We start from the raw sequence: 15,244 nt of genomic DNA, 5'->3' as shown, positions 1-15,244 counted from the left end.
GAATTTATTTGCAAATTATGGTGGAAAACAAGTATTTGGTCACCTACAAACAAGCAAGATTTCTGGCTCTCACAGACCTGTAACTTCTTCTTTAAGCGGCTCCTCTGTCCTCCACTCGTTACCTGTATTAATGGCACCTGTTTGAACTTGTTATCAGTATAAAAGACACCTGTCCACAACCTCAAACAGTCACACTCCAAACTCCACTATGGCCAAGACCAAAGAGCTGTCAAAGGACACCAGAAACAAAATTGTAGACCTGCACCAGGCTGGGAAGACTGAATCTGCAATAGGTAAGCAGCTTGGTTTGAAGAAATCAACTGTGGGAGCAATTATTAGGAAATGGAAGACATACAAGACCACTGATAATCTCCCTCGATCTGGGGCTCCACACAAGATCTCACCCCGTGGGGTCAAAATGATCACAAGAACGGTGAGCAAAAATCCCAGAAACACACGGGGGGACCTAGTGAATGACCTGCAGAGAGCTGGGACCAAAGTAACAAAGCCTACCATCAGTAACACACTACGCCGCCAGGGACTCAAATCCTGCAGTGCCAGACGTGTCCCCCTGCTTAAGCCAGTACATGTCCAGGCCCGTCTGAAGTTTGCTAGAGTGCATTTGGATGATCCAGAAGAGGATTGGGAGAATTTCATATGGTCAGATGAAACCAAAATATAACTTTTTGGTAAAAACTCAACTCGTCGTGTTTGGAGGACAAAGAATGCTGAGTTGCATCCAAAGAACACCATACCTACTGTGAAGCATGGGGGTGGAAACATCATGCTTTGGGGCTGTTTTTCTGCAAAGGGACCAGGACTACTGATCCGTGTAAAGGAAAGAATGAATGGGGCCATGTATCGTGAGATTTTGAGTGAAAACCTCCTTCCATCAGCAAGGGCATTGAAGATGAAACGTGGCTGGGTCTTTCAGCATGACAATGATCCCAAACACACCGCCCGGGCAACGAAGGAGTGGCTTCGTAAGAAGCATTAAGGTCCTGGAGTGGCCTAGCCAGTCTCCAGATCTCAACCCCATAGAAAATCTTTGGAGGGAGTTGAAAGTCTGTGTTGCCCAGCGACAGCCCCAAAACATCACTGCTCTAGAGATCTGCATGGAGGAATGGGCCAAAATACCAGCAACAGTGTGAAAACCTTGTGAAGACTTACAGAAAACGTTTGACCTGTGTCATTGCCAACAAAGGGTATATAAAAGTATTGAGAAACTTTTGTTATTGACCAAATACTTATTTTCCACCATAATTTGCAAATAAATTCATTAAAAATCCTACAGTGATTTTCTTTTCTCATTTTGTCTGTCATAGTTGACGTGTACCTATGATGAAAATTACAGGCCTCTCTCATCTTTTTAAGTGGGAGAACTTGCAATTGGTGGCTGACTAAATACTTTTCCCCCCCACTGTATGTGCATGTAATGCAGTAAATTCAGTGTGGTGTAGGCTACCGGAACCTCAAATTATTTAATTCCTCTTTTGTACTGGAAGCATCAAGCTTTATGCCAAAAACCAACTAATTTCACACCACATTTTGTAATAAAGTTTATTTACAGGTTGTAGTAGAACAAGGAAATATCTGTACTTACATACACTAGTGAAATTTGAGGGACTACAGCACACATACAAAAAGAGACACGAAACAATGACATTTAAAAGTTGAAAGTGCTTTGGTTCTCAGGGATCTGGAAGGCGTAGCCGTCAGTTGTTATTTCTGGAGCGACAGACTCGTCCTCCTCATCCTGAAAGACAAGACAGATGGTGACACCAGAACAATAGTTTAAATTGCAACTGCATCCACTAATTTACCATGGATGAGTTTCACTCCACAAAGCTGTTCTCTACCAATAACACCTTCTGAAGCACATTAGATTCGCAATAAGGTGAACTAGGGCAGATGTGAAAGGATAAACTTGGGGAATAAAACCCAGCTCAAGTTCAATGTCTCCTTTTGATAACAATCAGCCTCTTCACCAAGTCAATGCTTGGTGAAGGTCTCACCTCGCCAGAGAAGTACTTCTCGATGAGGTTGAGAGAGGCCTTGTAGACCATCTCGTTCTCGTGGGACTGCAGCGCCTCGATCCTGTCTAGGCCGCCACACTCCTCGATCATCCCGCACAGCTTCTCTGCCTCGCCGATCTTCTCTCCTGCCTGAGAGCACGACTCGTTTAGTTTGGGCATTTACACACACTTGAATCCACTGTATCCATTTCTAATTGTAAATCAATAACCATTACATGTACATACAATCATATTTGAAAATAGCAAAGCAATGCTAAAACATGAATGTCTCAACAACCGGGCTATGGTAGCTACTTGAAATGGTAGCTCCCATGCATAAATCGCAGAGATTAATATTTGCCTGTCAATCAAAACCCACAGATCAGCACGATTCAGCTGTCTCTAGGAACCACTAGGCAAACTGTCAGCGTTATAGGTTGGTCATTAGCCATAACTTGTTAGTGATAGAATTCTGGGTTGTAAGAGGGACATCTTGCCCTTCATAATGTCTGTCGTGAGACTTAAAAGCTCTACCTATCGGTTCTTCTTACAGACCAGAAGTTGACTTACCAGGAAGATGTTGGTGATGGCATCCAGAATGACCAGGATGGTCTTGCTGTCCTTGGCAGAGAGCAGGTTGAGCAGGGGCTCCAGCACGTTGGACTGTACCAAGTAGATCACCTGCTCCACCGTCCCCCCGCTGGTGTAGTTGGTGATGGCCCACACCGCCTCCTTCTGGGTTTTGTAGTCTCCCTGGTTGAAGAAAGACACAAATGAGGCAGGGCCATAGAGATACCTAGAGGACTAATCTTTGTGCCATCATAGTGTGACAGCATGGCCAGCACCATTGAGGCAATATCCATTTTGAAGTAGTCAATTTTCTTCATGATCGGCTGATCACTCCTGATGACCCAGTTGGATCAGCCAATGAAGTTGGATGTTCCATGCAGTTGACTACATTAAAATGGTGGAAGCCCTAAATGGCGCTGCCCATGCCAACACAGCCTTTTGGCCACTAGAGGACTCTATCATTCTCTATGGGCACCCTCAGACAAGGATTGTAGATCAGCACAATTGATAAGCCAGGCTTAAGTTCAGTAGGCACGAAACTGAAGAAAATAGTCAAACACAGGGAGGTGTATGTAAAATCTGGAGCTGTATGTACCAATAGTCTAGGATCAGGTCCTAAAAGGAAAAACTAATCTAGTTGATCCGCCCTTGACGCATACTAGCCCCTGAATGTTTTGCCCCTAATGAACAACCCATGAACCCTTGTCATACCTTTTTGAGGACATCCACCAGCAGTGGCACCAGGCCGGCGTTGATGACTTCCTGGATCTGGGTGTCCTTGCCGGCCGTGACATTGGACAGGGTCCAGGCCGCCTCCTTCTGGATGTTGGACTTGTGGTGGCGGAGCAGCGCAGTGAACATTGTCAGAGCGCCGGAGTTCAGCACACACTGCGTCTGCTCATCTGTGCCAGTCACGATGTTGCCCAGTGACCGCAGAGAGGGAGTCTGGGAAAGAGGCAAATAAAGGGGGCAGGATTTAGATGCAAGCTACACAATTGACCGATGTCTGTGACAACAGGAGTACCCAAACTATTGGAATGCTGGACTACAACAGGCTTTCCTCAGTAACTTGGAATGTCTCAACAACCGGGCTATGGAAGCTACTTGGAGTGGTAGCTCCCATGCATAAATCGCAGAGATTAATATTTGCCTGTCAATCAAAACCCACAGATCAGCACGGAGCAGCCGTCTCTAGGAACCACAAGGCAGACTACTGTACAGGTTAATCATTAGAAACCACGTACAGCTAAAATCAAAGCTCAAAATACACCATTCAAACGCTGAGTCTTACTAAATGTAAAGCCTGGTAACCGCGGTGAAGGGACGTACCACGATGGTGAGCTCCCCGGAGCCGAGCAGCTGGACAAGGCGGGGCACCAGGCCGGCCTGCACCACCACCTCGATGCGCTCGTTAGGGCCGTCCGTCAGGTAGGATACGGCCCAGCAGGTGTCGGCCAGCACCTCCTTGTCGTCGTGGTGGAGCAGGCGCACCAGCGTGGGCAGCAGCTGCTGCACGGCCGCCAATGGCGGAGCAGGGTTCTTGTTACGACACAGGTTGGACAGGGTCCAGGTCACGTTCCTCAGGTAACCAGACTGGAAGGAGGGAGACGTCGTTAGAGATCAATATATACACACACAGCTATATTTAGATTTATGGATGCAGCAAATTGAGGTAATGGGCCAAGATGAAGATGAGAAAGCTAAATAGTCAACTGTACATAGCACAACATCATAAATCAACCACATTCCTATTTTACAAGAACCACCACGAAAAATAGCTGATAAACGAGTGGAATTTCCTGCAGCACTTGCTAACAAATTCCACGACAACCCAGAGCTCTTCCTCATAACACGTAAACAACTTACAGAGAACACAGACAACTCAGGAGTGGCCAGCAGAGTCAGTAGGGGCTCAATGGCACCATGTTTGATGACCAAGTCCCTGTAGGCGGAGCCATCACCTGAGGAAAAGGGAGGAATCAGGCCATGTCAAAACTGTGGTCAGTCAGAAGACCGTTGACCTGGCATACAACCCCACACAGAGAGTAAGGAGGCTTATTGCAAAAGGTTTACTGAACTACCATATGTTCAAGTAGTAGTATTTTCAAAAGAGAAATACCGATAAAAATTGATATTGCTACCAGGCAGCACATTTCTAGTGCAAAATAAGAAATGAAGTTTCACACTAACGATTTGCCGACGTGAAAGACAGGTTGACAGGAACAGTTCTTCCAACAAACACGAGAAAAGCTTTCAGCGCACTGTTTCTGCACTATCAATGGCAACAGTCATGCCATAGTCACTCTCGATACAGGGTAAAGGTGTGCCTTCTCTTACCAGCGATGTTGCCCAGGGCCCAGACTGCCTGCTCGCTGATGTGGGGGTGTGGGGACATCACCAGGTTGATGAAGGCGGGGATGGCTCCCCCATCCACCACTGCGGTGGTTTGGTCCGAGGTGCCAGAGGCGATGTTGGTCAGGGCCCAGGCCGCCTCGAACTGTATGGGAGGACACTCGGCCAGGCTCAGGAAGCTGACAAAGTTTGAGATCAGCCCAGCGCCGATGATACGATCAATGGGAGGGTGCCTCTCTCTGGACAGCAGCTTCCTGTGGTGGAAGAAAGCCAAGTCAAATGTTATGGTTAGGGACAGACAAAGCCAACAGTCAGAACAGAAAGTGATTACCCAAAACGGGTTTCCAATGAAACGCTTAGTGACTTACCTGGCTGCCTGGGTAGCCTGCACCTGATGATCTAGGCTTTGGCTATTTACACCAGCCACAATCTCCTCAACCGTCCAGTGCTGTGCAGGCTATGGAAACAAGGCAGGATTACACATTAATTACATGACCTGGCATGGTATCTGTGGAGCGTCTGCATGTGTGTCAATGGAACAAAGTGACAGATTATAGACGCTAGCTAACAGCCTTCTGATAGACCAGAGTACAGGACAGCAAGGCACCAAATCAATCTATTGGGATGAGGGACATCTTTATCTTGCTCACCCTTTGATGGCCTGTACACTGTCATAATCAAAAGCTTGCCATTGCCTGTTTGTGTTTCAAATAAGGGTAGTTACAGTATGGATACAAAATACCTGTGCATTTTGGTCCTTCTCTTGGAGTGGAGATGTAGGCTCATCTGGGCAGATACTGACGTTCCTTCTTTTGAGAAGCTGGTCATCTTTCTTTGCCTTTCGAAGTTCTACGTTGACCTCGACTCTCCTGCGCCTCAATTCCTGCAGATGAACAACGTCAAGTTGCACGGTGCTAGACAAATAGCAACACTGTAAACTAGGTGTTCATGGCTGGCTAATCAATCAAGATAAGGCAGCAAAAGCGATTTCAACTTACGTTGGTATCTTTTCCCTTGTTTTTGAATTGGGTGATGCGATCGGCGTCGTTCGCAGTTGTCGACATAGTTTTCGTTGCTTATTGAACAAGGCGATGACTTTACTGTAGTGTTGATCACTAACGTTATGGGGAGAAGTTAGATGTTAGCTATGTGCGTGCTTTATATTGAATACTAAAATAGCCAACGTTTTCCTAGCTAGCAAGACAGTTTTGCGTTCCTGCTGCCGGGCGAGCTATATTCTAACATGTGGCCGGTTGAAAACGCGCAAAATAACCATTTAGTAATAACCAATACACCCCAAAACCAGTAATAAGTGAACAATATATCAACGCATATCATTTATATCGAATGCACCCAGTAACTGCTCTATTATAACCATTAAAATCAACATTAAGTAACAAAAGCATGAGGACCGCACTCACCTTGTCCTTGTTCTTACTAGCAATGACGTCAAACATGAGTCCGCCTTTAAATTTCCGGCTTCATCGATCTGTGATTGGCCCATTCGAGTCAAAGCACCTTTTCATTGGCCCCTTTTTGAAAAAGTCGGAAAGAGTCGCTAGTGGTGATGCGCTGTTATCGCGAGACGATACTACAGCTTTTCGCTTTTCACTACATTTGATTAAATTTGCCTGCGACATGTCGCAGAGCACAGTAGTTTAGCTAAATCTGGTAGTAAGTGTGTTGGTCATGAACCCAAATATGCACACTTCTATGGAATTTTTCACGCCTTTAGCGTCATGTTTAAAATTTTATAAACTGTGGCTGCGCTCATTGGAAACGTGATGACCCAGTGGCCTAATGGATAAGGCATCAGCCTCCGGAGCTGGGGATTGTGGGTTCGAGTCCCATCTGGGTCGTATTTAGCTTCCGTTTTATGTGAAATGATATAAAAATGATAAATGATTGATAATAGCTACATGGATTATAAAACCGGGGGAATGCACTCCGACTCCAATTTGTCTCTTATCAATGTGATTGCATTTGTAAACGTCACAATTAAGCTATGGAGCCTCGACCCACGAAAGACCCACGAAAATGTACCCTACAAATCAATCACATAAATAGCAATAAGGTTTAATCATGACTTTAATACAAATGTTTGAAATCTGCAGTACCACAAGCATCCAAGCGTCCCCTCAAAGTTTGTGACATTGCGTCCAGAAGGGGGCAGTGGTTCTACGCGTATGACTTTTACCGGTATAGGCTACACATTCACAGTGGCAAACAGAATAAATAAGAAACAATCTGGTGATGCATTTCCATACAGTATATATTAGTTTTTCACACAAAAGGCACAGACTTTTCTGTTTCCATCTATGCGGGCTGGCACCCGTGTCTGACTGGGCCATGGATCTGGCGGACCTGCTCTCATTTCGGGCAGAGAGGAAGAGGCGAAGCGAGAGGGATAATTGGGCCCAAAATCTGTCTTCTCCAGCAGGTGGCGTTTTTCTTTTTTTTCGCTCACCAAGCGAGGAGTTTTTGTATGGAGGTCAATGAGCGTGTCGAATTTTGTTAACAAAAAAATGTAATGTCTTATTTGCTACGTCTGGATTATTTGATCGAATATAAGTTTCGTAATGATTAAGTTGTTACGATTGTACTGATATAAGTAGGACACGTAACATCTCGGCATCTTTGAGAAAAACTATTTATATCGGAGTTGTGCCTGGTTGTCTCTAGTTACTACAGCCACAAAGTCATAAACACGCCTATTTCTACAATTTATATTTTTAAAATGTTATTTTAAACCTAACCATAACCATAACCACACTGATAACCTTATACCTAACCCTAACCTTAAAGTAAGACCAAAAAGCACATTTTTGTTTTCATTAATATTTACTATATAGACATATATATTTTTGGCTGTATTAACTAGTGGAAACCGTTGTGCCTGTTTTTCACACGCGAATCTGTCCCACCTGATCTTGCCTCCTCTCGACTGCCTCCCATTTTTGAAGACATTTATCTTCACTGGAGCGGGGTAGAGCGGGCACTAGAGTATCTGGTCAATATAATTGATAATCAGATGTAATTTACATAACAATGGCTAACTGTACACTTTAACATCTTCTCACAAAGCAACTGCAGAGGTTGTTGATTCTACTCTTAACAAGTCCTCACCGTCAGCCCTAGTTATGGAAACAATTTACCTAGTATAACATAAGGGTGTAGACACTAGTGTGGCTTTACAGTCGAAAAGCAGCATGTGTGTATCATGGGAGAGGAAGAGAGAGAAATGAGGATAGCCCCCTAGACAAGTGCATCCAAAAGTGTTTTCTTTCACTTTTTTTTTTTACTGGTCAAATGCAACATTGTGAAATCCTACATGGGGCAGGCTATTGCCATTTGTATGCAATGCAATAGCCTACAAATACAAATAACACATATGATTTTAAATAGCCTATCACAATACGTAATCACTAATAATCACTATCATCAGTAATTAGTAGAATTAAAGGCTAAAGGCTGGCCCACGTTTTTTAAAAGGCCCCACACACAGTAGCCTACTAAAGACCGAAGGGTGTTTCATGTATAGAATTAGGAATTTAATAGGACCTCTATGGCTTCATGAATGAAGGTAGTCTCTGGTGTCACTCTGTTTACCTCTGCGTCGGAGTGACACGCCTTCCATTCCAAACTCGAGGCATATAAACCTCAGGAATTCAGATACACTCCAGCAGAATTCGAAGTTGGTCCAATAGCACTTTTCAGGATGACAGGGATTATTCTACTCCTGCTGGTACTTGCGTTTACTTTTTCTGAAGCGGAGGACAATGGTAAGTCGGGCAACAATTCTTGCTGCTTTCCAACAATGTCTAATTACTTTTACATTTTAAGGAGAAGAATGGTGACAGTATTATTGTAGATCAGAAGATCCATTAGGAAATAGCAATTGCTTGTAAAACCAATATAATTTGAAACGTTTTTATTTATTTATCGTAAATGTGATGACATGTCGATTTATAAAGCAGTCGAAACATTTTCTCAGAGGTGCAATAAATAAAATTGACAAATAATAATAAAAAATAGTAACTAACACAAGAGGAATAAAATAAAATACACAAGAATGGAGCTGTATACAGTGAGTACCAGTAGCCTACCAGATCAATATGCAGAGAGAGGGACGAGGTATTTGAGGTAGATACAGTATGCACATGAAGGCAGGGTAAAGTGACTAGGCATTCGGATAGATAATAAAAAATAGTGAAATAAAGAACAGAGTAGCAGCAGCAAATTATGAGTGTAAAAGTGTGTGTGCGTGTGCGTGTGTTTGTGTTGTGTTGGTATGCGTGTGTGCGTATTAAGTGTATGTGAACGTGTGAGGGTTTTCTGTGGGAGTGACAGTGTAGTGTGTGTGAGTGAGTATGTATATGGTGTGTATGTAACATCTAGTGAGTGTGCGTAGGGTCAGTCAGTGCAAGATAGAGTCAGTGCAGATAGTTTGGGTAACAGTAATTGACTATTTAGCTATCTGGCTATTTAGCAGTCTTATGGCTTTGGGGCAGAAGCTGTCTCAGAGCCTGTTGGTCGGAGAGCTGATGCTCCGGTACAGTTTGCCGGAGGGTAGCAGAATGAACAGTCTATGGCTTGGGTGGCTGGAGTCTTTGGCAATTTTTCGGCCCTTCCTCTGACACTGCCTGATATATAGTTCCTGGATGGCAGGACTTTATATATGTTTATGTATGTTTATGTAATTCAAGTTATTTTTATGATTGATATCATATTTTTTCTCATTCACAAATATAAGCCTATAATTCAATCTCAGACATATCTAATTCAATCTTTGTATAGGCTACTTTGCGAAAATCATAAAGCTGAAATTCTCATAATCTGACAACTATGGTTGTCAGTAAATTACACCTAGTTCGAATTACAAAGCATATTTCCACTAGACGCTCTAATCCAGAGTGATTTCCAGGAGCAAGGGCACATTGACAGATTCTTCACCTAGTAGGCTCGGGTATTCGAAGCAGTGACCTTTCAGTTACTAGACCAACGCGCTTAACCGTTAGGCTACCTGCCACCCCATAATTTAGATTTTCATTTTTGAGGATACAATGATTATCCTGTGAATTCTTTACTTTACTTTTAAGTGTTTGGCTTGTGTACTGACAGTAAGACTATATAGGCCTACTCATAAGATCTGGATGAAAATGTCTTTAGAAATGATTATGTAATATCAGTAGATTAGAATATATGGTGAATACATAAAAAACAAAATCACCATTGAATAGAATATGTGCACTGCATTTTGTATGCTTTAGTTCAGTGCCCACACTCATTTAATTTATTTTATTTCACCAGGTTAGTCTTATTGAGATGAAATATCTATTTTACAAGAGACCTGGTCAAATATCAGCACACAAAGTTTCAGACACATTTACAACATAATAAAACACAGAGCATCACAGTTTAAAAACATCAATTTAAAGATTGAGCAGGCAAAATACTTTGGGGAGGTGTGGTGCATCCTGGGGTCAAAACATTGACAGCCCCCAACTTCATTATCCACCATAAGTTTCACCCTAGCTTTAAACACACTCAAGGAGACAAGCTCCTGTAATTTCATGCCCTTTTGTAGTTCGTTCCAAGTGGAAGGGGCAGAGAACTGGCAATGCTTTTTTACCCAGCTCTGACAGTTAAAAAACTATTGATAGTCTCAAGCTATTGCTTATATTAAGAAGCAATCAACTGTACTCATAACCTTATATGATGGAGGTATGATATAGGGGCCATTGATATTATAAAGTTATAATATACTGCTGGGTGTAACTGGATTGTCCTTGCCTGCTTTATCCAGAGCTGTTCTCCGTGATCAGCACCCCCTCTGAGAAGGGCCAGAGTGTTTTACCCGACCCTGCCCAGAACCAGAGCACAAGGCTAGGGACCAAAGACCCCTCTCTCCCCATCAATGAGCTCCTGGAAAAGAGCAGCAAAGCCGGGGACCCCAAGTACGCCCTCCACCCCCTTCCCTCGGGGGTCTGGCCCAAGCACAGTGACCCTCGCCCCGGCCCCCACAACAAGAGCAAGAAGGGCCCTAAAAATGACCGCCTGATCGAGCACAACAGCGAGAAGAACCGCGGCGAGGCGGGTCTAGCACTTCCCAAAACGCCACTAATCGCTGCCACCAACCGCACACAGAAAGTCAACGTGGACCCTCACCGGGACCCCCACACTAACTTCAACAACCCCCCGCAGAGTGACCCGGACAGTCACCCCAACTCCAGACCCAGGGGCCACCCCCACCCTCACCCGGCCCCCTCCCCTCGCAGGGACCCCCCAACCAGAAAGCTGGACCCGGAGGAGAATCGCCCTGGGGGGAAGTCCAGTCTGTACCAGTCCGGCGGCGCCAACCGGAATAACAGCCGCTCATCTGTGCTCATCAACCGTCGCTCCTCCAGCCTGCTCTACCACTTCGACATCCTGAAACGAGGTACGGAAAGTGACACTATACCCCCACACTATGTATGGTGACAGTGAGAGACTGCTGAGATTTTGGGGATAGTTAGCTAATTACCTCTCCAGCCACAAATTGCTACCTAAATCTGGATTGAATGTGTCCCTTTGTGTGAAGTCTTAGGGAGTGAGAGGTTATGATAGCAATGCTAAATATGCCTAAGTGAGATCAGTTATGATGCAGTAATTAAGGGGTGAGACCCGGAACGGGGAGGACGGGGAACGTGGAGCCCCCTCCTGCGGAATGCGACGCCTGGGTTTTGTAATGACAACCCTGGTCCTTCTAATGACACTGGAATGAAGTCTGGCTCCACACAAGCAGGCACGGCCCGGTCGGTCACTCGCTCCTTCTTCTCATCTCTCTCGCTCTCTTCCTTTCTCTTTGACTCCCTCTCTCACAGAGTCTGACTTCACTCACGAGGCCGTCTGCATGAGTGAGTGCAGGAAGGAGAAGGAGGAGAGAGAGTACTACTGCTACAGTGAATTTGGTGAGTGTGTGTGTGTGTGTGTGTGAACAGGGTTAGACTATTGTATGAGAGTGAGATGGGTGGCCTGGCCACCATCTTCCAGTGATCTCTCCATAAAGACTGGAAGTGAAGGGATGGGAGAAGGGGACAAAATAAGGCCATGACACAATGTCTGGTGCAGTCTATTTGCAACCCGCCAATCATGCTGTAGTTTAGACTAGAGTGACAGAAAGAGGCTGCTCATCATGGTGCAGGGTGAAGTTGCACCTAAACGCTGATCTTGGGTCAGTTTTGCTGATCCTAGATCTGTACCTACGAGTGCTCTGCGCTACTATCCACTTTATAGTTACAAACAATGACCTTTACTTTCATTTGACCATTTACCGTTACATTTCAGCCATCAATGGGATCGTTCACGACATAGACATGGTGCGTAAGGGGATTAGACTCATCACACTGATGGTGAGCAGCGATGGTTTCTACAAGATGAGCCGTCTCTACGTCACTCCAGACAGCTTCTTTCTCAAAGTGCGTCTCCTAGTCCTGGACACCTACAAATGCAGCAAGCCTTGTCCTGACATCAAACTAGGTAAGTGTCAACTTAAGGAACCAATGAATGCGTCCCAAATGGCACCCTATCCCCTAAATCAGGGCTCTCTAACCCTGTTCCTGGAGAGCTACCCTCCTGTCGGTTTTCAATCCAACCCCAGTTGTAACTAACCTGATTCAGTTTATCAACCAGATAATTATTAGAATCAGGTGCGCTAGATTAGGGTTGGAGTGAAAACCTAGAGGACGGTAGCTCTCCAGGACAGGGTTGGAGAGCCCTGCCCTATACAGTGGGGGAAAAAAGTATTTAGTCAGCCACCAATTGTGCAAGTTCTCCCACTTAAAAAGATGAGAGAGGCCTGTAATTTTCATCATAGGTACACGTCAACTATGACAGACAAAATGAGAATTTTCTTTCCAGAAAATCACATTGTAGGATTTTTAATGCATTTATTTGCAAATTATGGTGGAAAATAAGTATTTGATCAATAACAAAAGTTTCTCAATACTTTGTTATATACCCTTTGTTGGCAATGACACAGGTCAAACGTTTTCTGTAAGTCTTCACAAGGTTTTCACACACTGTTGCTGGTATTTTGGCCCATTCCTCCATGCAGATCTCCTCTAGAGCAGTGATGTTTTGGGGCTGTCGCTGGGCAACACGGACTTTCAACTCCCTCCAAAGATTTTCTATGGGGTTGAGATCTGGAGACTGGCTAGGCCACTCCAGGACCTTGAAATGCTTCTTACGAAGCCACTCCTTCGTTGCCCGGGCGGTGTGGTTGGGATCATTGTCATGCTGAAAGACCCAGCCACGTTTCATCTTCAATGCCCTTGCTGATGGAAGGAGGTTTTCACTCAAAATCTCACGATACATAGCCCCATTCATTCTTTCCTTTACACGGATCAGTCGTCCTGGTCCCTTTGCAGAAAAACAGCCCCAAAGCATGATGTTTCCACACCCATGCTTCACAGTAGGTATGGTATTCTTTGGATGCAACTCAGCATTCTTTGTCCTCCAAACACGACGAGTTGAGTTTTTACCAAAAAGTTATATTTTGGTTTCATCTGACCATATGACATTCTCCCAATCCTCTTCTGGATCATCCAAATGCACTCTAGCAAACTTCAGACGGGCCTGGACATGTACTGGCTTAAGCAGGGGGACACGTCTGGCACTGCAGGATTTGAGTCCCTGGCGGCGTAGTGTGTTACTGATGGTAGGCTTTGTTACTTTGGTCCCAGCTCTCTGCAGGTCATTCACTAGGTCCCCCCGTGTGGTTCTGGGATTTATGCTCACCGTTTTTGTGATAATTTTGACCCCACTGGGTGAGATCTTGCGTGGAGCCCCAGATCGAGGGAGATTATCAGTGGTCTTGTATGTCTTCCATTTCCTAATAATTGCTCCCACAGTTGATTTCTTCAAACCAAGCTGCTTACCTATTGCAGATTCAGTCTTCCCAGCCTGGTGCAGGTCTACAATTATGTTTCTGGTGTCCTTTGACAGCTCTTTGGTCTTGGCCATAGTGGAGTTTGGAGTGTGACTGTTTGAGGTTGTGGACAGGTGTCTTTTATACTGATAACAAGTTCAAACAGGTGCCATTAATACAGGTAACGAGTGGAGGACAGAGGAGCCTCTTAAAGAAGAAGTTACAGGTCTGTGAGAGCCAGAAATCTTGCTTGTTTGTAGGTGACCAAATACTTATTTTCCACCATAATTTGCAAATAAATTCATAAAAAAATCCTACAATGTGATTTTAATTTTGTCTGTCATAGTTGACGTGTACCTATGATGAAAATTACAGGCCTCTCTCATCTTTTTAAGTGGGAGAACTTGCACAATTGGTGGCTGACTAATTAAAAAATTTCCCCCACTGTATGGTGCACTCTGGACAAAAGTAGTGCACTATATAGGGCAGGGGTATTCAAATCCTATGCTGGAGGTCTGAAGTACGGCTGGTTTTCTGTTCTACCTGATAATTGATTGCACCCACCTGGTGTCCCAGGTCTAAATCAGTCCCTGATTAGAGGGGAAGAATGAAAAAAGCAGTGGAACTGGCTTCGAGGTCCAGATTTGAATTTGAGGGATATAGGGAATAGGGTGTCACCATGGCTACATTCCGATAGCAACACTAGCATATTACTTATAACGGATTCCCAATACATTTCTCCATGCTATGTGGTATGCTAGTATAGTCAATGGGACTGAACTCATGTCTACCAGTTGAGCAGAGAGACCAAATACTGCTAATGAATTCACTGACACCCTCTCTTCCCCCCATGCTATTCTATAGGTAGCCGATACATTGTAATGGGCCAGATCTACCACCGGAGGCGCCACCTCCCCAACGACCTCCTGGCCCTGCTGGGGGGCAAACTGAAGCCAGGGGACGGCCTCCTGCGCAGCAACAACTACGTCAAGCGCTTCAACAAGAGGAGACACCAGAAAGCCCTGGAGGCCACCCGCTCCAAGTGTAGGTGAACCCAAAACAGACTATCGCCCCCTGCAGCGGCGGAAAAGACATTGCAGCTGTCAACATGAAGTGACTGTGACCTATAACCCCTTCAGCATTTCAGCAGAGACGTAGAAGGACGAGGCCAAGATGTTGTTGTTTTTTCTGGCATGGACCTCCTGCACTTGTTTGTATCATAATCAAGGTTGAGTGGTAATGTTTTTGCTTGTCTGTCTGTACAGTCTTTACCTTGTAGCTTTGCGTCCTCTTTGATAGAAGACACAAGTGGCGTCTATATCAAAGGTTCTCGTCTTTAAACCTCTGCTTGAAGTGTCCCATCAGATTTCCTCATACTGTTGCTCTCTATTATTGTGCA

General features: G+C 44.7%; 2 protein-coding genes across 3 annotated transcripts; one reads left to right on the top strand and one right to left on the bottom strand.

The window, feature by feature from the left end:
- Positions 1 to 1,550: 1,550 nt before the first annotated feature.
- Positions 1,551 to 6,394, bottom strand: LOC311130224 (importin subunit alpha-1-like). 2 transcript variants are annotated; one of them, XM_084162922.1, is made up of 11 exons: positions 6,359 to 6,394; positions 5,936 to 6,052; positions 5,680 to 5,820; positions 5,306 to 5,394; positions 4,923 to 5,191; positions 4,452 to 4,546; positions 3,915 to 4,178; positions 3,297 to 3,530; positions 2,586 to 2,768; positions 2,016 to 2,165; positions 1,551 to 1,756 (listed from the first exon to the last, which is right to left on the bottom strand). In XM_084162922.1, exons 2-11 carry the CDS (start codon positions 5,999 to 6,001, stop codon positions 1,667 to 1,669), a joined length of 1,581 nt encoding a protein of 526 aa, XP_084019048.1. In that variant the 5' UTR covers positions 6,002 to 6,052; positions 6,359 to 6,394; the 3' UTR covers positions 1,551 to 1,666. The 2 variants fall into 2 exon arrangements, with proteins under 2 accessions (XP_084019048.1, XP_084019047.1); XM_084162921.1 differs by lacking the exon at positions 6,359 to 6,394 and having other exon boundaries at positions 5,936 to 6,083.
- A 2,252-nt stretch (positions 6,395 to 8,646) lies between these two features.
- On the top strand, positions 8,647 to 14,947 carry LOC311130183 (UPF0450 protein C17orf58 homolog). Its single transcript, XM_084162878.1, has 5 exons — positions 8,647 to 8,719; positions 10,744 to 11,376; positions 11,801 to 11,887; positions 12,264 to 12,459; positions 14,714 to 14,947. Exons 1-5 carry the CDS (start codon positions 8,656 to 8,658, stop codon positions 14,895 to 14,897), a joined length of 1,164 nt encoding a protein of 387 aa, XP_084019004.1. The 5' UTR covers positions 8,647 to 8,655; the 3' UTR covers positions 14,898 to 14,947.
- The last annotated feature ends 297 nt before the right edge of the window (positions 14,948 to 15,244 follow it).

The sequence above is a fragment of the Coregonus lavaretus genome (assembly GCF_964263955.1).
Source record: "Coregonus lavaretus genome assembly, chromosome: 6".
Lineage (NCBI taxonomy): Eukaryota > Metazoa > Chordata > Actinopteri > Salmoniformes > Salmonidae > Coregonus > Coregonus lavaretus.
This window is presented reverse-complemented; position numbering and strand designations above follow the sequence as displayed.